At 41.5% G+C, this 24,985-nt stretch overlaps 1 protein-coding gene across 2 annotated transcripts; it reads right to left on the bottom strand.

Annotated features, from left to right (window-relative positions):
• Positions 1–701: 701 nt before the first annotated feature.
• lab (labial) lies at positions 702–11,744 on the bottom strand. Of its 2 annotated transcripts, XR_010822453.1 has the most exons (3): positions 10,634–11,744; positions 995–2,307; positions 702–916 (listed from the first exon to the last, which is right to left on the bottom strand). XR_010822453.1 is itself a non-coding variant. In XM_066725428.1 (2 exons), exons 1-2 carry the CDS (start codon positions 11,526–11,528, stop codon positions 1,805–1,807), a joined length of 1,398 nt encoding a protein of 465 aa, XP_066581525.1. In that variant the 5' UTR covers positions 11,529–11,744; the 3' UTR covers positions 702–1,804. The 2 variants fall into 2 exon arrangements, 1 of the variants encoding a protein (XP_066581525.1); XM_066725428.1 differs by having other exon boundaries at positions 702–2,307.
• Positions 11,745–24,985: the final 13,241 nt, after the last annotated feature.

Genomic DNA, 24,985 nt, shown 5'->3' with positions numbered 1-24,985 from the left:
TGTATTTTTAGTAATTCATATATTTCAGGAAAGATGGCGCTGCTTGTCGGTTACCGACTTTAGGATTTACAGTGAGTCGGTAATCGACAAGCAGCGCCATCTCTGCTGAGAAGTATGAATTACTAATAATACATGCATACATTATCATGTGATAGAAAAATTAAGTTGATTTAAGTAGAAAAGACAACGAACTCTACGATGATGTCTCTTCGTAACTTCGATCGGTGAAGAAGAGTTCCTTGTTTAAAGATTTGACGTACAGGTAGCAGCACTGTCGTCTGTTCTCAATAAATTCGCAACATTGGATGCTTTCCAATTAGCTTTAAAAAAATACACAAAAAATCGGACACAAATGTACAGTTTGTGTGATATGCAATGTACCATTTGTGTCCAATTGTGTCGATTTTTAGGCTAATTGGGAAGCTCCTATTATTCTGATCTATTCTATAGTTAATAAATATATAATGTTTATCTTTCAATGACATTATAATAATTAATGTATAAATAAATGATTCAAGTCGATTTTTTAAAGGTTTAAATTGATATTAATCAATAATAATAAGTTTTTAATACAATAATATTTTATTTTTTCTACAGAATTCTACATGACACTAACTATGTTATAAGGCTAATCACAATTTAATATAATAGGAATTTTGTAGGTAAAGAACCTTCGCTGGATTATGAGATAATCCAAGCAAAACTACATAGTGACTATATTCATAATTCTTTATTTATTAAATAATAATCAATCGTTGTGAATCAGCAAAGACTTTAATATCCGTGAAAGAAGCATGGATAAAGATGAAATTTATCTTTGGTGAATATTATCAGGGATTTACCTTAGGCGCTTGAAATTAATTTTTGTGCAATTCTCTTGACTTGAAATTTGATGAGGCTGCTATCTTGAGTCCAACTTAAAAAAATGAATGTTATTTACATATATTCATACATGGAAAATTCATGTGAGCGAGAGAGGATGGGATACACATACAATTTTACTATTCATTTATTTGGTTATCACAATAGGATAGGTGTATTCGCGAGCTTCAATACAATCAGAAATGTTTTCCACTACTCAGTCATTTTATTTCACATAAATGCAAACTTTATATTATCGTACTGAAACCAGCTACCTCGTGCTCGCATGTTTCTTTTCATAATATGTATTTTTCGACATTGATGCGAGAATTCTAGGAATAATAGATTGACTTGGGTAAGTATTTATACATTAAGTATATCTCATACGGAAACTGTAGTTTTCCGTGTTTACACTAAAATTGTTTTGTTTCTATAATACAAATGTACATTTAAATAAATTTCACTTTGGTCAAAGGGAAAGTACAAAAGTAGAGTGTACAAGTCTAAAAATAGAACCAATAACGTAACGTTATTGTTCGTTAATAATTGAAAACTGTATAACAAACCTATACTCTTTGCTAATATTTACAGAACGTTCGACTATAGTTGTGGTAACTCTGAAGAGAAAAATAAAGGAATTAAATTTACTAGATTTCTGACAAATCTATATTGATTACCGAATATCGTAGCCTTATATATTGTTCCTGAATGAAACGATAGGAGATTATCATCGAGAAACTCACTAGGTATTTCGTTCGATGATTCATCCGAAGAACGATTCGACGTTTGCTGGCACTTTCCAAAATTTCGGCCTAATTTTATTTCGAAGTCTGTGCCAGAATTCAAAGTTTATCGACGGAGCACGGGCTTAGAATGTTCCTGGTCACCAATCGTCGTTGAGTCGCAGAGCGTAAAACTGTTGGCCGTTGCAGCAGGAAGCGCGTCAGTCTTTGGAGCTGGCAGGCGGGGATTCCCTGCTGTTATCGCTGGTGAAGTTAGCCAAAGTAAGGCCAGTGCTGATCTCGTGACTGGAGGATCCAGTAGGTGAATTGCTGCTGCTTCTGACGCCACCGATCTGGCTCGCCGCATCCGCAGGTATCAGACCCTCCTTCATCCTCTTCTTCTGCTTCATTCTTCGGTTCTGGAACCAGATCTTCACTTGCGTCTCGTTTAGTTGCAGCGCCGAGGCAATCTCGATCCTTCTGGCTCTCGTCAGGTACTTGTTGAAGTGGAACTCTTTCTCCAACTCGGTCAATTGTTTGTTTGTAAAGTTCGTGCGACCCGTGTTGTTGAATCCTGCAGCGATTCCCGCTAACGACCCTCCTCCTAGGCAGCTTACCACACCGGAAGTCGAGGACGCGTACACGGATCCTGCACTTCCGGCTCCTCCACCGTTACCAGAGACCGCAGCCCCGACGTATTCCACATTGGGATTCGACTTTGGCGCTGAAACATTGTTAATTTAATATTATTGTTATTACAGAGATTCTACATAGATAAATATGCTCGTGCAAGGTTGACGATCTCGTTTGATTTAGAGGATGCCGTTGCAGGGGAATATGCGTGCTGGAGGAACGGTCAAACGCAATAGGCGACGCTTGGGAATGGATTAAATCCCTTAAGTGACAGCGGACCGTTGTCTAACACAGCTGGCCGGTCAGGCAAAATTGGCAGCTCGGCCAATGACCTATGCGGATCAGCGGCACAAAAGGGTTATGTCCTAATGGGCGCAAAGCTGGATCAAGTTGCATCAGCTGTACTCCTTACGTCATCTCTCCCTTTCTTTCTCCTTCAAAATTCAACCTTAATCTCGACAAATTATAAAAAAAATAAAAAATAAACGCTTCTGCAGAAACGAGTTTTCACAGAATTTAATGGACCCTAATCCCCGTGTTATCAGCAAAGCTTCCTTTTCAGTCGAGACACCAAACGTGGAGTCTTGAAACAAAAAAGCAGCTAGTTTGCGCATTATGAAAATTAACTTGTTATTCAGTGGCATGTGGAAGTCAATTTGCTTAATGGTAGAGGGCTGATGGGAGCCGCCTTAAAGCCACTTCTTTTTCTTTCCCCTATATATATATGTATGTATATAAATATATATACATAGTGGCCTTTACCATCCACCGTCCCTATCTCGAGTATATTAGAAAATATCATTGTGCAATGGCTCTTATAAATTATTTCACGAGTCAATGTAAATAAAAGCGAGCGAAGAGCAAATAAGAGATCAATTTTATTTGTGCATTTATAATGATTCTCAATTTATAATAAAGTCTCCGAGTTTTAAAAAATAAGATTGGTTTTTACATAGAGAAAGGAAAACCTGGTAAACCAAATGAGGAAGAAATACAGGTGAGCTTTCTGCATAGGGAAAAGCGGGAAAGGGGAAATTTCCCAAATGACACTGGAAGATCAGTCACTTAAAGCGTGCCATGTATTGAACTTGGCCCACGAGCATTAAGCTCACGTTTCTCCAAGCGCATAATAGACTTGGACAAGTTTTATTAGGCGCGGCTACGGGATAGAATGAAATGTTTCTCGTTTTCGCGACTCATTCATCAATTTAGCGACTAAACAGTGCGAGAGGATAGAGCTACCGATCTTCCGCCATTGCATGCGAATTTTTTACGTCTCAATGAAGTCTCACCGTTAAATCCCCGACGACCTCTTCACTCCTTTCACCGAAGACACTCAAAATTCACACGAATCACACACCCATTCGTAAAATACATTATATTCCGATTGTAATTGTATCCGTCAGATTTCTCCGACCGACCAGTCGTTGAGGCGTGTCAGGCGAGAAATTTGTTTCCAAAGTAGCAAACCGTGATTTGTGACAGTTCAAGGAAGTGCTCAGTCAATCGGAATACATATGTTAATCCCGATAGTCGTTGCAATTCCTTTTATTGTAAAATGTCCAACGAGTATTTAAGATAACAGTATTTAACATGTTTTATATACTTATATCTTCCTTATCTACAGATCCAACAAAAATCGACTATTTGATTTTTGCGCCTACCTCATTTTTATCATCGAACAAGGTCAATTATTTATTAGAAGAAACGATAATTAATATTATCTGTTCGAATAGAAATTAAAACGAATTACTCTGTTTTGTTTAAACGATTTGGTGGTTTTTGCAATTTTTTTGCAGGGAAACTATATACTTATTTTGGATAAGAGTAAGGGGGTGGTGGAAAGGGTGAAGGGCAAGAAGGAGGTGAAAGGCACGTCTTTGGTCGGGATCTTTAATCCTGCTGAGTCAAGGGAGGCGTTGACACTGCTAATTATCTTTCATAAAGCAAGGGGCTACTCATTCCGACGCTGTGATTATATTGTCACTACGAGATCTCCTTGAAATCACGCGAGCTCCGTAATCATATTCACACTACTAAAAGACTCCATTGTAAATCTATAAAATTCTTCTTTATTCCAGAGAGTGTGGCATCGGTAGAGCTTTGAAATATTTGCTTGTTTGAGCAATCGGTGCTAAAGCGTAAAATAATATCACGAAATCAGATATCGATCAAATACACCTGGATCCTGCCAAGGGCGTTCACTATTTATTCTACCTGCTGATAATTTGCCACCGAAATTAAAAATGTTAAAATACGATTTAAAATATTACTGCACATAAAGACTTAAATTTATGAATGATGAATGTTAAATATTTTATTGTTAAATTTGTGGAAAATTTGGACAAAATTAAAGTGTTAAAAGTTTTTATGTGGGTATTTCCGGTAACATTATACGAGAGTATCTCTCATCCCTTATATTTTTACCCTACCTCAGCTTACATCATCTGCAGAGCCCTCCTGGCTTTTAGCCTTTGAATAATATTTGAATTGCATAATGTTTCTCCAAAAGGGGGCTGCTTCCACTTCAAGCAGATGATCGTGTGTGATCAACGGATTGACTTTTCGTAAAATGATACGATACAACTTCTAAATTCAATATAATCCTCCATGTAATATATTCTTTAAATATTTTAATATATCACAATTGAACGTATACGCTTAACTTTATTACTAGAGATACTTTTTCTCTCCCAGAGAATTTATATTATTACTAAGATTATTGCTCCATTTGTCGTAGCAGCAAACTATAACAATACTATTTATAGATGTTTACGATATTTCCTCGCAAGACAAAGGCAAATCCGTTATGTAATAAATGCAATATTAATTTTTTCCGTTTTTAACAAAGATTTTTCAAAGGAGATCTATAAGTGGAAGGCGCGATAAATGATTGGCGTAGCTCAACCGGATCATCTTGGTAGAACTGGATTGCAAGCAGGAAGTTAGCACGTTGCACGGTAGTTTTCCTTGCATCGAACGAGCTCTGCCTTCATTCCACCTCCTTTTCTTTCAGCTTTTCCATCCTTCTCCAGTCTTGCCAGCTCGATAATCGTTGCCGACGCGCAAAAGCAAAAGCGACCACTGCCCTACCATACTTTAATTTCTGCCCCACAGTCCCTTAAAACTATTTCTCAACCATGCACCAATTAATAGCCCGGATTCAGCCACCTCTCCCCTTCTCACTCCTCCCCTCCTCAGTATTCACAGAAAAGCGCGATAGCCAAATAAATAAATTAACATTTCTCGCTGGCAAAAATTTTATTCAATTTAAGATGAAAATTGTTTCTCTCTACCGTAATTGTTTAAGTTATACTGGTATAAGGTGGCTTATTCGCTTTAATGACACAACGTTACCTTTTCATTCTCGGCTGTGACTCAGGATATTAGCTATCGCGATGCTGAAATCAACATGCTCGCACGATGACTGACACGAGGCTGAATGGGAGGAGCTTTGTCGGTGAAATCGTTTTGTCAGTTCTCGCGTGTGACAAATCTACGAATATCTATAGAAATATCCTCCCGAAAAGTAGTCTGGATGATCCAGGAAACACGAATTTTTGTTAAGTAATTTAATATTTAGCTGGAAATAAACTCTTGGAGAAAGAAAACAATCCGAGAGAAGCAAAGATGCAAAAATTTATAAATTTTGCCAGAAGTTTAATTATAGTTGTTCAATATATAATATTAACAGTTTATATTATTATCAATAGTATCCACATGATTTATCCACTATTTTTAAAAATCTCGGTTTAGGAGATTCGGCAGTGGTTAGTCGAATCAAATGCAAGCTGGAGCTGGGAGTATCGACGCTATTAAAGAAACAATAACCGCTTTACGAGTGCCATTAAATGTGTTGATATTCCTTTGCACGATATGCCTTGCTCGATAATTCTAGCTTGTACCGGCCGCGAGCTAATTAAACCATTTTTGACATTGCCTTATCACTCATTCCAATCTCCAGAAAATCTACCAATATCGACCATACACGATTTTCAGCTTGAATACGAATTAGGTTAAGAGTGAAATCAAAAATCAGAAGAGAATTAAGGTAAAATGTAATTTCTATTTTGGGAGAGGGGGTGGAGGTGGAGGAACACAAAATTTCTTTTCACGAGCGAGCAAATGATATTTGTTTGGACTTGCAGAATCCGTTGAGAGAGTATAAAGCAGAAAAAAAATAGGAAAGGGTGTGGAAGAAATGCGGCGAGAGTGTTGGAAGAAGGGGTGGAAAGGATAATTCATTCCGGTCAGGGCCAATTTTTCGACTGGTTTTCATGCTTCACACTCCACGGGGCTTTTATATGAGTTAAGACTATATACTGTCGGTGAAGTGCCGCGGAAATGAAAATCACCGTGAGCGAGACACGTGGACAGGGTGAGGTTTGACGGCGGGGGAGTGCTAGGTCGAGGGGGGTGTTGGGAGCTGCGAGGCAGAACAGGATGGTTCGGGGGTAGGACGGGGGTGGCTGGCAGGTTCGGAGGGTGGAAACACGCGAACGATCCTCTGATCCCCTCGCGAGATATCGGCCACTCACTCACGCGTCGGCCGGCGGCCCTCGAACGCAACATGCTTGGCCAGCCAGCCAGCCAGTTGTTCGCCACAATATACCCACACTCCACTTTCTCTTTCTCTTTCTCTCTTTCTCCCCTTTCGTTCTTCTCCTGCTCTTGTTTCTTGGCCTTCCACCTCTCTCTCTCTCTCTCTCTCTCTCTCCCCCTCCCTTCCTATTTATTCTCTTTTCTTCGTATTACAATTCCTTCCATCCTTTTTATCCCGTCTAACTTTTTCCGTACGGCTCGTTCGAGCTTGCTCACAGGACTGGTTTCGAAAAACGAGAAAAATTAAGAAATGACTTGTCACTCGAAAAGCGCGACGCCTGATGAGCCAATTAATTGATCGCTGCATAAAATGTGTTTGCGAGCGGTAACGTTTACTTGGACAGCTGGAAGAAACGAGGAGGGAAGAGGGGGAGAAAGAGCTGGCCTGCCAACGAGCCAACACCGTCCATGAGCACATTGGCTCGGGTCGTCGATAACGTTATGCATATTTTAAGTCCAGCCTAAAAGGTGATAGTCTTCGAAGAAGGGGGCCCACAGGCCTCTGTCGAACGTGAGAACTCACCATTAAATATTTATGCTCCATGGCTCCCAATATTGTATCAATATTTCGAGATCATTTTTAAATTGCTCGTTGCAGGGTAATATCAATCATCGTTCGAGAGAGAAAACTGAGGCTACGTATTATAAAAGGTATATATATATATGTATAAAGGAGAGAGAGAGAGATAGCCGAAGAGAGTCACCTGCCGAATTGTTAGATTAGTTATTCAGTAGGGCTCGCAAATTTTGATTTTTCCAGCTCGCTCGAACTTAATTGAGAGCAGGCCGAGGTAAAGGTACAACCGTTTGTAATTAAAGTTGTTTTTGCGGAGTCGTATAACCATGGGTCTCTGGACGCTCGTCAACTACGTGGCCATGTTTGTGCCATTTCAGCAGTTTTACGGCATATTTCACGTTATTTATGAATAGAATAAGCGAGCACTTTGATTGCACTCTTATGCGGTCTCACCCGATCCTATTACGCTAACCACGCGCTCTCCTTCCTTCCTTCCTTCCTTCCTTCCACTTTACGACGCAGTCACGTGACCCCGAAACCTAACCTATAACAATCCATTATTTCCTCCAAAAGATCCGGACAAAGTGATTTATCGTCGTCTCCGAGTAATCAGTTCTTTGCCAAAGCGATTAAAAAACTTGTATATACTTGGTGTACATGCGTCCGTTATGTATGTTTACTATTATTTATTATCAATTATATAGGTACATATAGTTGGGTCAGAAGCAAGATGGCGACGGATTTTTTCTGGATAAGAGTTTAGGAATTTTTCTGAAGTTATTGTCGACCCCGATGTTACTTCGGGGTGAGTGGGCTTTAATACAGGGTTGCTCTCATTTGTCCGTCTTCTCCCTCCATCTCGTATTGCCAATCTCGCTATTGAGTATCGGCCAGGAGAAGAAATCGAGTTTAGTATGATAGATCGGAGTCCGGATGACGCCGCTCCACTCTTTTTTTTCTCTCTCTGTCTCTTTCCCTCCTCGGCGTTAACCGAGGGTGGACCCTGCCAGTCCCCACAGGATCACCTCTGCCATCCCCTTGGATCCTACCGACGTCAAAGAAAATTCAGCCAATGCAGAGCTTTTACCATAAAAGCAAAATCACATTTCTGCACACCCTCCCATATTGAATGTAAAATATTTTTAGAATGCTTTTGCGATTATCTGTCGGCCGTACACAAATTTAATTTTATCCCTTCGTTGTTTCGTTTTTTTTCACGTTTTCAATAGAGGGGTGGGTAGTCCGTGTGCATGTCCCCTTAGAAAAGTCCAGGCTTACTCCTGGACCCCATTGATGGGGAGAAAAACTTGGCTATTGTGAGCTCTTCGACCAACCAAAAAAGTGAACCAACCGAAATCCGACAAAACCTATTTTGGCTCCGCCCAACTAGTTATTGCCACGGATCTCTTTGCAAATGGATGAGCAGATGTGATTGCAAAGCTTTAATTGTATTCGGTATCAACTATTAGAAAACACGTGGAAAATTGACGGTGCGATTAGAATCGTTAAATAATGTAGGTCGTATTAATGGTAATAATAAATAATTATAAACTCGTAACGCTTAATTGCGTATCCGAATAAATTAATCAAATCACGTGACGAAATTCATTTAAGGCAAAGAAAAATCGTGTGGGTGAAGTCTTGATCTAGCTCGCATGTTTTACAGCAATGAGTATCCAGCCGTTCAGCCCTCATCTGTTATTATTAATTCGATTATAATGAGCTATTAAGTGAAACGCTGGTAATCCTGACAAGCTCTATCCACCAACTAAGCTTGCTCTTCAAACTGATTGCCAGGGTCTTTAGAGCCGTTAAGCAAATTAAGCTCGCCTCTTTGGGGTAACCAAATTTCCATCCCCTCTCTCACACTCCTCTTACAATATCTATCGTTTCTCTTATTATATTTAGCAAATTTCTCTTTTCAAAAATAAACTACGATTGATTAAAATTCTGTCTCTTTCGTGCTAATTCAGCTACAAATTTTTCATCAAATTTCACAATCATTTTCTTTGAACAATGTTTATCTTTGAGGTTTCCTGGTATCAAAATTGGCTACAGAACCAGATAATATTGCTGTACTTATCGATACAAATTGTACATATATTGATAAAATATGTAGTTTCGTAGTAAATCAGATTACGAAGTATAATAGCTTACAGCTATAAGATTTATTATGAAACGAAAAAATATCGATTGAACAGGTCTTGTCTTTGAATGAATTATTGGCGGACTATATCGGAGGGCCTTTTCGTTGCGTGAGCTAATCAGATAAATTTCGCTTCGAGAATTCCTTTTTAATCGACAATCTTATCGTATTTTTGGAAGAATTTTTGTATATTCAATCTACCAACAGTGATACGAATCGCAGATAATTGTCAAGTTGTTTATAAATAACTACGTAAATATTATGGCCTGGTATGCGAATAGAGGGTGTAACTAAGAGTGTATGTATGTTTTCGAGGGTAGTATTCGATGTGATTCGCACGATATTCCAAGACATTTTTGTAGGTTACCTTTTTACCGACGGATCTAAAGTATCGAAAATTTGTATTGGCGGGATAAGCTAAGCGAGTATGCGACATACGAGAGTTGATTTATGGTCACAGAAGTCGCTCGCGTAAATCTCGAGTGTCCTCCGGCGGTCGTTTGTGTCTACATTATTATCTGACAAGCGTAAAAGGGACTGATAAAAACTATCTGACCTGGCTAGCCGAGGTATACGTGCTTCTAACATAATCGAGCCAAGATTTTTCACCATTGTCAAGAATATAAATTCCAATTTGGTAGGGAGCGAGAGCGAATCGAGTACGCGGACAGCCGCGAGAAAGACAAATGATCGCCTCGAACCGGAATTACGCGTCACGTTTTATTAATTTCGTTAAGTCGATGTCGAAGAGACATTTTGCTGGCACGTCAATCTCAATAGAGACGCCACCCAAGTGTTAACTTCTCCATTTCTCTTAAGAGACAGCAACTTGGCGCGTGTACCAGTCCGTAAGTAATTTTTCAAGTGTCCTCAATGAGGCTGGATGAGGTCGTGCCACTACAAATTGTTGCAACAACGCAACTGCCCGTCCACTCGATTCGGTCATCACGCTTTTTAATTCAGCCCTCAAAATTCAATCGAGCCAAGAGACTCGACTTGGACCAGCCAATTTATCTTGTTTTCGTCCTCGTTAAAAACGCTGCAGATTTTAACGAGTTTTCGCGACGTTGGAGGACCAGCGACGACCTTGCCTGGTGCATGCCATTGATCTTTGGTAACGAAAAAACGCGAGATTTTCTGAAGGAAACTTACCAACGGGTTTTGGTACGTTTCTCTTGACCTGCATCCACTTGTAGGTGGGTACCTGGGTCTGTTGCTGTGGCTGCTGCGACTGGGTATGATGGGAGTGCGAAAGTTGCTGATGATGATGCGCATGCGGATGAGCGACCGGATGCATGTGGGCATTTTGTTGGATCGCGTGAAAACCGGTATCCGGACTCTCTTCCTTGTAGTGACTACCGGAGTGACTTGGGAAATCGCTCTGTCTGATTTGTCCGTGAAAGTGGAGCGAGTCCTCCGTCGAAGGGATCTGGTGCAGATAGTTGGATGTACCGATGGGGATTGGATACTCCGGCTCGTGATGGTGATGGTGATGATGACTAGATTGATGATGCAGGTCGTGATCCTGTCGATGAGCAGTTTGGACCGTTGTTTGGTGGAGTCCGCTGGATGTTGTGGGATGGTGATGGTGGTGATGATGGTCCTCTCGGTATCCAGTTTGCTGAACGTGGTACGTTTGATGAGAGTCCGCATTATGGCCTCCTTGATGATGATGCTGTTGACTCGGGTAACTTGGTGGGCTCCCGTAATCCAGATTGGTGTAACTCAGTCCATTCTCCGAGGAGATGATGGCGGTGGTCGGTGTGCCATCCTCGTGCAGCACTGCTCCCGACGGTGAATAAAATCCCTGCGGTGGTGTTCCTGAAGAAACCCCGGACTCCGAAGTTAAGAAACTCTCCGGGGACGAGGAGGTGTATGGGGCCACGGCTGATTGCGGGTAATAATGAGCTGGTGCCAGCTCCGGGGACGGTGGTACCGAGCTGTGACTGGAGGATGGTGGTTGGTGACCTTGGCCGGTGAACACGTAATTAGGGTAGGAATCAGGCTTGCCGTAGGTACCGTACATGCCCATGTCCATCATCATCATCCTCGGTACGGTACGAGGACATCAAACGAGAAAACCAAACGATCCTAAAACTTACGACCGCTTACGGAACCCTATCAAACCACCACCACTTCCGGTCACGCAACTACTACCACTCACCCAGTGATTTACTTGCTTTCCATAGATTTCTCAGTCCAATAACGACAACAACCATCTCGATGATTTATAGTTCTATTTTATATACAAGGACCAATAAAACTTGCGTCTCCTCCTTAGTGGTAAATTATCCTTCGACCCTCGGCACTTAGATCACTCTATTGCAGTCAATTACACTTCACTTTAGTCCTAGATCGAATTCCTCGGTTACTCGAAGAATTCTGCGAAACTTTGAAGACTCCAAATGCCAGGAATTTGTCCCTTTTTCAATTTTCTCAATGATTCCCGAGGCTCCACTCGTGTTTCCGTGAAGAATCGCATCAGTTTTCGTTCGAATTAGGTCGCGGACAATTATGACACTCGTTGGATGAGGATTAGTGAAAAATTTTGTACGAAGACTTATGGACTAGCGAGGGAGAAAATAGTGCCAGTGAAATTTAGAAGAGAAAGGGGGATGGAGAGTTGGAAATATCGGAGTATTCGAGCAGAGTCGTTGAAGGAGAGGCGAATACGTTGAAGTTAACTCGTGGAGAAGCTGAAGTGGACTGGCCAGCCTGGCTGCACGCAGGTGAGATTGACCTGGAAGGGGTCCGAGCGGGTTTCCATCCTTCTTCAACTCGCACATTCTCTCTTCGTCATTCTCTCGCCAGGGCAGATTCGTGCCTGATGCCAGAAGGCAGCACCTAACCGGTGGGAGGTTCTTCAAGGTGTCACGTGACCTCGACTGGGTGGAGCCAACCAATCCACTACGAGTCTGCGCCTACACAGCACCCTCCGCATGATGGATCACCCTGGATTTTATTTTCATTCCTCTTTTTATCTACCGCGCTGCAGTTGACACTTATCGTACCGGCTACGTAGTCGTATAATATCTTGGTACACACCTTTCAGCCCATCCGCTTTTATCCTTTTCTACCGTCAACTATTCCTATCCTTTCTTTCTCCTTCCTTTTGCCTCGTGTCCTTCCCCAGGACACGCGTCAGGCAACCGGAGCTTTTTCATTATCCTGACGCTTGACGGTTTCATTAGCGGAGTCTCGAACCATTCTCTACGTAATCTTCAGCTTTTTACCACCGCACTGCTATACTTTGTCTCGATTAAAAGATTTTCCCTCTTCAGGTTATAAACAAATTTTTCACCAATCACAGTTTCGTTTCTATCCGGTATTGTCCCTTCAAGTTGGAATTATTGGGAGATTTAAGGGGATCTCGCAGGAGGTAGAGGCCTTTATGGGAGTATGAAAGACGCGCGATGGGCCTTGAAGAAATTTAACGCGAGTAAAATGACAGGATGACAGATTCCAGCGTGAGAGTTTAGGGCAGTCCCGTATCAGCGTCGGAGTCTGGCTCAGATCGGGGGCGCCACCTGCGGCCACCCGCGACACCCGTTCGTCTTGCCAGAGTATCGCCCTGAAGAATCTTCATCTTGATCGAGAACTGCTCACGTCCGACCGACCCGATTCCAACTGTCCGCCACTCTTCCTCGTCCTGTAAAGGGTAAACTCTGAAGGACAGCGAAGATTCTCTCATCTCTGTGATTATTTCGTGAAGAGAGAACCTGAAGAAGGACTGTAGAATAACTATACGCGAGGAGCTTTGTTCAATTTTAAGAAAAATCTGAAACAAGCACGTTGAAAAAGATGACTGATGCAGGATTTTGCAAATAGAATATTAAAACTTGACCGATTTTCAATACTCTCGTGTAACCTAGCCCTCAGCTAGGTACAGCACTGGGCTGGAGTAAACCAGCATCATGTTCATAGAATTTAAAATTACAAGTTTTCTTGCATTAATTCCTTTCGATTTATCTCAGGTACTCCTATAACTAGAGTGTTCACATTTTTTCTCTTTTTCTTACAATCTAGTGTTCAAATAAAAAAAGTGCTTTGAAAGTGATACATTACATTAAAAGATATGCACATTTGAAAATGCTGGGCGAGACAAACCCATTTCCAGTAAGATCGTAATTCGATTATAGCGTTATAGCTGAAGCTTGACCTGCGAATAGTATTTTGTAGATTATTTAACGTATACACAAGTCATAAAATCTATTTTTCAATTAACGAGGTAAGACTATACATGGAAACGACTTTAGTTAGTATATTTGAGGTTTAGCATTAATTGTAGAATAAGGAAGAGATTATTATGTTCTGAAAAAGATTTGTGAGGAGTGGACGAGGCGAGGGGAGAATTTCGAATGAGAACAGAAGAGTCGTGAGATATGGGAGTGAGGCTTGTGGGTTTCTCAGAGACTTTTGTGGTGCTGGTAGATAAAAGAGGCAGCAACAACAGCAGCAGCAGCAGCATTGGATCCGAGTAGACTCGAGGATGACAATGCAGGTGCCTCATCCCACGTCAAAACGCAGCGTGGCGCCAAACGAGATACGCGCAGACCGATCGACTGGTCTCAGTAATTGTTTAAGAGGATTACCGAGATCCCAGGACCTTGGGACTTTACGTGCCGCCGGGAAAGCGCTGATATTTATCCGACGTTAAACTCGACTAAACTACGAATTTACTCGACTTATCCTTCAAATTTCATTAAAAATCCACCAACTGCTTTTGTCCAGCCAATAACACGCCTCCTCTATCCTCTTTCGATTTCAATTAACTCCTTAACACTTTCCAATGCTTTCCTGAATCGCCAAACATTTTCACAATTGTGATCGCAAGGGAAAATATCCTTCGGGATTACTTAAATACAGTTTTATACTTGCTAATATTACAACGTGATAGTGCTAATACCACTACGTGATAGTACAGATTTCTTAATCCGTTCTTAATAGAATGACGAATCACTAAATTTCTCGTGGATTTTTCTCGATAACCCAATGGAAACCGTCGCATCGTCGAAATGGGCTTCGCAGTTGTTCAAACAAAGAGTTGTTTTACTGCCGAGCAAAATGCCAGAAATCCTTTTTTGGCTATCAATCGTGAAGAGATCGATTGTTCGATAAAGCTCGGTTTTGAGTTATCGCAATAATCGCAGGATCTGATACCAGTTATCTCAGAGTTTGTAAATAAACGGCTTTTTCTGACGACACTTTTGAAGAAATTACGCGATACTCGCAGTAAAACGATTTGTTGTTTGTGGTTATAATCCGTGCAATGGACTCTGGTCATTCGATTTATTCCTTGAGCTGCCGAATAAGCGCCAAGAATTTCCATGGTCTATCGACAAGTTTCCAAGGTTGGATTTCCGGCAGTCGAAGGAAAGAATGAAGCAACAATAATTGCTCGGAGGATCTTCCGAGTGTCACGTCTTAAGCATCGGGTTTATTGTTGGACGTCTTGTCAGTCAAACATCGAGTCACAACATTCCGGCGGGTGTCCAGCGACGAATGGACAGCTGTCTATTCTTCGAAAACCGCAAGGACGATCATCTATTGAAGAGTCAGAAAATGTGGATGTACACAAAGTTGCGCCAAGTCCAGGAGCTGCCGAAGATGGGCGGAATTTTTACACGGAGTAACCTGCAAGAAAGAGACGCCAAACTCTCCGGAGAAATAAACACTTTGAATTTCACCCCTCATAGAACCTGCTCCGCCTAAAAGGAATTTTTAGCCAAATTCATTTTTAAACAGCCAATTCTGTTACCTCGTCGCTTTTCAGCGGACCATCGCTAAATTCAAAGTCTGACAAATTTTTATCTCAAAACAATTAATTTTTCTCTGGACAATTATTGTAATAGAAAAAGACTGCTGTTTATGAAACAGAAGCTAATCGTGAAAATCGAAATTTAAATTATTATTGTCACTTTTTATAAATTGTTACTAACAATAGTGTTCTGCATTTTTGGAAGGGCACGTGTTACTATAGTATTTTGATAAATATTGGTCACAATTTAAAATTTGTTTTTCTCAAGTTTATGAGTTTACTGTCTATTCGGTTTTCTTCTATTATACGTCAATACAGACTCCATTATTAGTTCTCCACTGAAAATGTAAGATTTTTGCTGATTGTAAACTTGGTCAATAATATTAAGGCTAAACGCGAGATTCAGTTTTCTGGGTGTGATAGTCGAGGGACATCGGGCGAGATTCGTGTCGGTTTTCATCGGAATAATTTTCACGGTTGACTCCCTCGTTGATCGGAGAATTTAGACTCTCGTGGATCGCGATCGCAGATGACGAAATCTCGTCACGAGTGGTACCCGATCGATCTTCCGGCTTGAATTTTCCATAATTTCGTCCATTTTGGAAATGGCGACGGGTTTTTGTATGCCGTGTGCACGAATCGTACCAGGGACATGGGAAAGCCCGCACAATGGAGTCATCAATCATTCCATATGAGAGTTGCTCGATTGCTGCTCTAACTGCGGGGTCTTGCCGGCCTCGGCATGAATGCGAACGTAATCGAATACATTTACAAATACAGGGCCCTGTATAATCAGAAAATGCACGCACTTTTGCCGAAAGCCCCCTCCCCTTCCTCCCCATTCCCTTCCATCTAAGTAACGTTAACTCGAGTAGCAACAAGAGCAAAATGAATAATTTGATTGACAACGTAAAATTCTCAATTACTAGGTACGAGTCTATTTTCCGGTGACTTGCAAGATTTACCACTCTGGTTTACTTTGCTTCCGCTATAATAAGATCTTGCGATAGTATGATTTAATAATATCAACGAAGAGTATAGACGACTGCCAGTGTTACTCGTGCAACTTGAAATCAGTCAGTTTGTAATCAAAGTATATTATTGATCAGTTTTTATGTGTTTCAATCTTATTTAAAATTTTCATAAAACTAGCTAATGTTATCTAAAAAAATATTATAGTGCATTCTAGTTAATTGATATTTAAGAATTCACCTGCTGTCCCGGCTGGAAAAGTTATGTTTCGCGAAGCCAGGAGTCGGAATACCAGTTTAGCAGATATAAACCTCTACCAGCTAACTTGTTTACAGACAAAACAAAATCACACGGTGGTACCAGCCACCCCTTGGCTCGACGCGTCCATTCATTAACACTTCATATTCGCCGCGACGTGCCGGTAACGAGCCTGTCATAATTAACGTGCTAACTTTATTACTATACGGATAACATGCTCCCTGCTTATGATACGCGTGCGTCATAGGGCGAATTCGAAACATATAACCTCCATCCGATTCTAAGCTGGCACGAAACCTACCTTCATTGGCCATAACAGATGGACTATTTTCTTTGTTTGCTGCAGCGGAATAATAAAACTCTCTCGACAACTGCCAAAAGTCACTTCATTTTCTCAAATTCCGCAAAGATTCTCAATGTTTTCTGGGGTGAATTAGAGATTAACAATGACGTATAAGACAAAGTTCTTACAAATTAGGTGGATTTTATTGATCATTCGTGTAATTGTTATACTTAATGGAATGCTATGTGTGTATATTTACTGATAAAATTAAATATAGAGGTTGCTACAAGAGTAATCGAATATAGATGCTGAGGTAAACGATAGAAACGACGGCGCAAGGTGGATGATGAGGGAGAACTTGGATGAAAATGGCGTGGGATAAATTTTTTAGGTCAGATCGATTTTATCGATTATTTTTGATATTGCTGGTTAATTGACGGCAGTGTTTGTGTGTTTACAGGTAGATGGGAGAGAGGTTGAGTAGTGTAGGCGAATAGATGATGATGATGATGATGACGACGAGAGAGACGACGACTGGCTGAACGACCAGGGTTGTGTCAGATGCGGTCGTGATATCGGCTCTTCGGGCTCGTGTACCTGTCATTTCCACTGACCGTGTCACCCACCCCTACCCTTCCTAACTCTGCTCCTACAGATAACGCTCGTCTGGGATACCTGCACTTATAGTCCTATCCCACTGATATCCTGGTATTTGTGAATATATATTCCAGACCTATCGATGACCATCACAAGTGTAGTAGTGCTGAATAATACTGAATTCTTTTAAGAAGCTCACATGGTCTATCCCTCGAGCTTCCTACGTTTGTGTTGAATTATCCTTGAGTGGTGTTAGTGAACCCTCGACGTGTAATGGGTACCGGTTACAGACTGGCACTTCCGTTACCCCAACAATCCTTTGGCAACCTTCTCCTTTTAGGATTTGCCACTGCATCGTAGCTACAATTAGCTATAAAATTGCAATCCCCTACTTTTTATGACCTTATTCAACCAAAGTGACTCGATAAGTTAAATAAAATAGAATATAAATAGGAAATGAGTAAAAATGTAAAGGCCATTGAAGCAAATCCAACTGGTGAGACACAGGATGGAAAATGAATTTTTAAAATAGGTCTGAAATAATTCAAGATCGAGTTATAGCGAACAAAGTATATATATACAAGATTAAGAAGAGAAGTTGGATGAATGGGATAGATGGGCCAAGTGAAAAAAGAAGAAGGAAGAACTGTATTGATATTTTTAGATATTGAGAGCGAATCTGACACAGTCCTGGTCGACGAGGCCTATGTCAGAGTCGCCGTGTCTGCCTGCCAATACGCTTACCTGTCAACACACGCTGCCTTCAATTAACTTGGAGACCATCGTCACCACTGTTTAATGACGCGGAAATCTAACTTCTCCTTCCCCTTCTACTCTTCCTCATCCCACTCGCTACTCAACCCATATCAACCTTACGTATTCCTAAAAAAATTCCTTATCTCATTTTTCAGCTTTTTTTTTTATTCCTTGCATCTGTAATATTTTTAAAGCCTCTTTTACGCTCCCTAATTTCTCTACTTTTTTTTATTAGATTTCTTAGAATATCTGGTTTAATAAAAAATGTTCAGGAAATTCTCAATCGGCGTCGTGGAATTGTCAAAGATTAAGCTATCGTGCTCTTATCACGATGAAATTTAATCCTGCTAGCAGATAAAATATGATTGTTTAAAAATTAAAATTATTCGTGACAAACAGACTACGAATTTATATATTTATCGTAATCGCTTGATAATAAGCGATAATAATACTTGGAGTAACCAGCCGAGCTTGTACATCCGGGTATTGAGGAAAGTTCGATGACCGTAATAATCCAGTGCGATAGCCGCTTTTGGATAACGATCTTTTGGATTATTCTGCATTCAATTTATTTGTAAAATAATATTTATTATATAAGCATATATAGGTACTCGTTAATGATAATTGGTTCTTTGTGGATAGATGAGGGATAGACGACGGAGTGTAAGAGAGATGCAGAGAGGGAGAGAGAGAGAGAGAGAGAGAGAGAGAGGCTAGAAAGATAAAGATCCGGTTTCTCATCTGTCAATCTATAGTTCTCAAAAGTCAGCGGCCCAATAATTTTTACACAACATTTAAACTCGTCGAAAACGACGAGAAACATGTTTCTAAGAATGGACAAATGAAATTTCCGTTAGAAAAAGGTTTGTTCATTTTTGTTCTCTTTGAGCAAGAATATCGTGTGCAGGGCCTATCAGGTCTCAGGTAAGTTGGTCCAGGTAACGAGAAGTCTCCAGGGAGATAAAACCGACAGCATCTACACGATCCTACATTTCCTGCGGCTTCTCGTCACGTCCCCGAGGATTCGTATTCCTAGTCACGCGTTTATTTCCTAAAAACTTGTAACGGCCCCTTTATACCCCCTAAAAGGTTACACAAAAGCGTATTGTAAAAACTGTGTAAAGACAAACATCAACAATTTTCATTTTGCATCGTCATTTTGAGTTTGAAATATCTAAAAGGTCTTTTAAATAAATTCTCTTTCCAGCATATATCGATGATGGGATTTTTTGCCAAGATGATTCGAGACTTTGGAAGATTATTTGGCACACGCGGGCAAAATGGCGGCAAAATGCGACCGGTCTTTCGGTGGGTGGATGGAACAGGTTGTCAATGGAAATTTCGAGTCCGGCCTACGGAGACGTCTGGTTCCGTGGGATCAGGGTATATCCTTGGGGACAGATACGTCAAAGCGGGGACAACCTGAGTCGACGCGGCCGTCGCGTCCGTGCCGAACTTGTAGCCGTCGAAATTTGCTTTAATTCTCCACACACTCCCTCCTCATCCTCGCAGCCATGGCTGAAAAAACTTGGGGAAAATTAGGAAAATAGATTAAAGCGAGAATCGCACCACGACTGATTGGTCGTTCGATCAATTTCTCAGGTGTTTTTCTTATCTCGCATTTTCCTTCGTTTTTGCGGCTTTTTCCTCGTTCGAGTTTCCTATCTATTTCCCCGGTCCGTGTTATTCGGCGAATATCGCGACTCGCATATTTCGCTGTTACGCGGTGGGAAACGAGGAAAAGTGCTGCCCGATCCATCAAAACTGCATGTCAGTAGCCATTAGCACGCTCTCACCGGCAAAACTCTCCCCCTCCCCCCGTGTCCTCCTTCTCTTCACATATATCCCTCCTCCCTCCCCATATTTCTCTCTATACACAATCTTCCCCTTACTTTTCCTTCGCCTATTACACGTATGTAAACCGTACTCTCGTGTATATATATATATATATATATACGCTTTTCCTTCTTCATCCCCTCGCAAGATGAAGGACGCGAAGAACTTGCAAAAAGCTTTAAAGAGTATTGAAAATTCAAGATTTACGAGGGAATTCATTGAAAAGATGAAACGAACGTTGAAGTAATTTTGCAGAAATGGCGGTTTAGGTGGATGGATAAAATCGAGCGGAATACTCGGGAGTCCCTGGCCGGTTGGTTCCGCATTGCCGGGAGTAGCAACGGCAGCAACAGCAGCATCAACGGGCGGTGGCCATCCATCACGAAGGTGTCAGCCTCCCTCCTCGCCAGAAACAACTAGCTATGACATTCTTCTCGCTGCCGCTGCTTCCTCTTGCCTCCGTCCGCGTCCATACCCTCTCCTTTTCCTTCCAACTCCCTTTATCCATTCACCCTTCGGATCACCGCGCGGCTGGCCTTCTTCTTCTTCTACTTCTACGCCAACTCGACGTTCCTGTCACTCATGTCCACGGATTAATTGCTAATGATAATTGTGTCAATAGCTATATTGTCTTCTTCCTCGCAAATTAAATGTATTCTCAATATCCAAACTATTTTCTCCCGCATATTACACTCATCCTCCTATATTTGTTTTTAGCTAGTCTCTACGGTGTAGAGCCAAAAAAATGTCTTCCTCTTACATGATATAATATTTCGAGTAAACGCCGCTCCTCCGAGAAGCTTGATTAATCCGTCAGGGGCACGCAGCGTGGAAATTCCGTGCGGGAAAGGACTTTGAGAGAGGGGGCCAGAAGGATTCGGACGAGAGCAAGAAGGGGCTGTTGACAACGAACGGCAGTTGTGAAGTTTTCGGGGAACGAGACGCACAACGTACAATTCTATTTGTTGGATGATTGTACTGCTGCGAAATCAAGTCTGACGAAGATCGATCGGCCGGCATTTCAGGCGTCAACACACGGGATCCCGGCGAACCCCACTGTAAGCTCGAGTCCAACCTCTCGCAGATGCTGCCAATCTTGACTAAAGTTTCTATTAAGAAGTTCCTTTTAATGGAAACGTTCCTTACCTCCGACCCGTCCTGCTCCATTTCTTCATTCCTGTCCCAGACCAATCCCAAATTAAGCACTTGCACGTCTCATTCGATTTTTATCTCTCAGACTTGACGGATCTGGAACGATAAACTACGTTCTTCCTCTTGTATCTTTTTTGCTTTTATCTATACTACATTTGGCTCTTTCTTTTCTAAACCGATGAGTTTTATTAATCTTACTTTTGCTCTGTAAAAAATTAATTATAATGCTTGGATAATATTAGCTTGTTTTATTTAAGTTTCCTTTATTGATTGTAAACTGTAACGATGATGGAGGCACTAGAAATGATAGAGCAACACAAATTTCGTTGAATCGATAATGAACCAGACGAGATATCAAGAGTACCATCTTTTGATATTGCACCGAATGGGAAACAAGCATCAGCAAGGGATAAGAATCTTGCGGGGTAACATGGATTTATGACGTAGATACCTTACGAAGGTTTTCTTTCGTTAGGTCAGTCCTTCAGATTGTTCTCCCTTTTACCAATTGAATTTGGTAAATACTCTCCCTACATTGCTGTCTTTCTTGGCATATGATATATTACCAACTCTCAAGATGGAATTTTCCCTTTACCGACTGTGGGCAACTCGGAATGATCAACCTGTCGTAGGTAAGAGAATAGGGGAGAGCAATGCACGGTAAAGGGGGGCTAGATTTTAAGGTCGATCGATTATATTTTTTGAAATATTTGAAGAGGTAGTTGAGCAGAGTTGATAAAGAGGTCGTTGAGGCAAACTAGAATTTTGTTATGGAATGAAACAGCTGTTGTCTCCAGTCTGGGGGTGGTTTCCACTGTCAGATGCTCCGCCTATAAATCAAGCGAGTTTGGGGGGGAGACAAGCCGACGCCATGTTAACATACATAAACAAACCTTGCGGATCCTAACTGATAAACGGCCAAAGCTGTGTGCAACAAGCGGTTCTATTTGCCTGAAGAGAACGTCTCTTTATCAGTGATGCTAAATCCCCCCACCTTCGTCACATTTTCCAAAATTCACTCAACCGTCATACTTTTTGAGAAAAAAAAATGTTTTTTATTTACAGAGAGTTCGATACGAAATTGTACTCTCGAGATTTTTTTCGGATGAATTCGTTAATTCGTGGATGATCGGAGAAGATTAAATGCTCCAGGACGGCACCTTTAAGAGCAGACAGAAATTATCCACTGGCTAATGATACGTTCATTTCGAAGATCTCGAGACTAATCAGTGCAAACATTAATCTTTCCAGCCTCGACCCAATTTTCGTAAGGTCAGATCGCAATGGAGACGTTGATTGGATTTTGTGTCAAAGCGATAGTAAACAGCTTCCCTATCGTCTGCCATCGGTTTTTCATTCTTCTACCTCGCCTAAAAATCCCAGGGTCCTATTAAAGTCGTCCCTTGAAAAATTATTCAGCGCAACATCGGAATATTGACATCTGCCGCTACGCATACTCTTTTTATATTAAAAAATATTCTGACAATCAATAACGGAGCCACGAAGCCTTAACCTTTGTATTCTCCGAAATCATTTCAAGTTTTCCATTACACTCTAACGAATTTTGTGGAATCCAATTATCTGAAACCGCATATTAATTATCTATATAGTTTTATGGCCAGTGATTAATGTTTCGAGGAGGCGTCGGCTGCATTGGGGTAGACGAAAGGCTGATAGGGAGAACGAAATCCATCGAGTCTACCCTGACACCAATAAGTCTCATTTCCAGCGCAGGATGCACGAAACAAAAACTAACCATCCAGACAAAGTCTCCTCTGCCATCCTTGACCTCGACGTATAACAAATTTTTCTTTCATCGCTCAATTGGTCAGGTTCTTGCGTTACACAGTTTTGTCATTAGGATAATTGAAAAGAAAACTGCGTCTCTCTCTCTCTCTCTCTCGCCTTCCCTCCCTCCCTCGCTTATTTCCTTCCAGAAATTACCGACCGAGCAAGCTTGGAGATCGCGTTAATAGTCAAAGTGATCTCGAAGAGTAGTTGGATAATTGTCCACCGGTGCCTCCCGGTGAGTACAAACCGTTTATCATCCACGTAGCACGTGGCCTGGCAAGTTGAGTTTGGGGCTTCTGCTAAGAGTTAAAACCTCAGCATGACTGGTAGCTCGGTAGCCGATAGACGTGTCACTTATGCGCCTACGAATCAATAGCTCCTTAAGTTTACATCGCCTGACATCATTAGTCATTTAATATCTTCGATGTCTGCTGCATTACAAACAAATTTTCCATTTCCCAGCACTGGGCTATATCCCAGAGAAATTACATGCGAATTCAATAAAAAATGTACTAATCGGTGTCAATCGATTTATTACACTTAAGAAAATTACATTGTTCTGTAAATAGAGTATATAGAATCAATAAGAGGAGTATACGAAGGGATTATTAACGTGGTTGAAAGTTCGTTGGATGGCAATAATTGAATAAATGATAATAATTGAAGGAAAACGAGGGGTCTCTTCTAGAAATGACTGGACACTATGAAATGTTTCTTTTCTGATTGGAACAATGAGAGGAACATGAGTGGGTGGATGGTGACGGTAGTCGGGATCCTCTGGTTGGTACATTCTGCAGTTTAACTAAGAAGTCAAGGGTTATCCCCTGATTGGGCACGCTTCATAAATCTCACGGGACGAGGGGGACGTAGGCCGGAGGGCGATGGGATCTCCAAATGGAGCGGTAAGCGCGTGCAAAGTGCTGCGTTTCTCCATCCGGCTAAGAGCAGACGCGTTTCTAACTTCCACAACAGGCGAGCAGAACGCATGCTCGATCGTTACAGTGATTAGTTGCCCCGTGTCACGACAAAATTCCAATATTTCCTGCCACTCCTCGATACACTCATTATATAATTGCACTCATCGGATCAGCATATTGTCGTGCTCTCTCTAGAGTTTCATAATTTCCACTCTTTCATTGAGTTTGAGATTTGCAGTGATATGTGCGGTTCTCAATGTTTTTAACGGAGTATGTTCGAGGTTATGGGAAGATGATTATCATGGCGTTAGTTATGACATTGGTTCGGGATTGCGGTAGACTAGGAGTTAACGGACACGAGCGAGTGGAGCAAGGTGTCTTTGCGTGAAAAGTTAGCAGTATACAGTTCTTGGCGCGAGCTCCTTCATCTATCATGCGAGCCATGACAAACCGGCCTCAAAAGCTGCCGCCAGGAAGGCTCGCTTCAGCAGGAGGAAGGGAGGAGGGTCTCTTCGGCATTTACCCGAAGATCCCCTCCACTCCTCCCCATCCACATTTATTAACATTTAAGCGTTAACGACATTTATTTGTTCCCCCTCCACCGGTCCTACCCTATTTTTTCTTCTTCCTCTTGTTCCCTCACAAGCCCCCTTTAAATCCACTTCTCAGTCTCGCGTGGCACGAGTTTCGTTCTGTTTTGATAAAGATGATCATCTCTAAGGTACAAATGACGATCGTACGATATTTTTCAGTGGTGAAAAATTCCAGAATTCTCCCAATCGAACTGGAATGAATTTTGCAAATATACGGGTAGTTTTGCATCTACGATTGACAAAGAGGATTTTTACGTGTGTAAGAACAGGTACTCGTGCATTTCGCAGATTAGTATGGATGAAAAGAGTAGGAATTTAGGGAGAGGAGTATTTTTCTCGTTGGGGAATCAAAAGGTGAAAGTCGGAGTTTCTGCAGGATATCGGGCGGAAAGCAAAGTGGCGTGAATGAGTCGTCCCCCGACGATCGTAAGATTTATGGTCGCGACGGCCAGGGAACGGGGAGGCCAAACATTGTACTTGGGGCTACTAACCCTTGACTCCTCCGCTGCTCACTGTCCACCCCCGAGCATCTGATATCCACCCCCACCACAGTACCACGGACTGATAGCACGTTTCTCCATAAAAATATGA

This window comes from Prorops nasuta, unplaced genomic scaffold (assembly GCF_024137725.1).
Source record: "Prorops nasuta isolate Cenicafe-Biocafe unplaced genomic scaffold, Cenicafe_Pnas_1.2 PNAS00004, whole genome shotgun sequence".
NCBI lineage: Eukaryota > Metazoa > Arthropoda > Insecta > Hymenoptera > Bethylidae > Prorops > Prorops nasuta.
Note: the sequence above shows the minus strand (reverse complement) of the source record. Positions and strands in the feature narration are given on the sequence as shown.

Bases quoted from the DNA above. Each gene is read 5' to 3' on its own strand.
- lab (XM_066725428.1), bottom strand. From the start codon at position 11,528: ATGATGATGATGGACATGGGCATGTACGGTACCTACGGCAAGCCTGAT. The intron at 2,308-10,633 runs GTAAGTTTCCTT...ACAATGTTTCAG, and splicing joins AAACGTACCAAAACCCGTTG to CGCCAAAGTCGAATCCCAAT.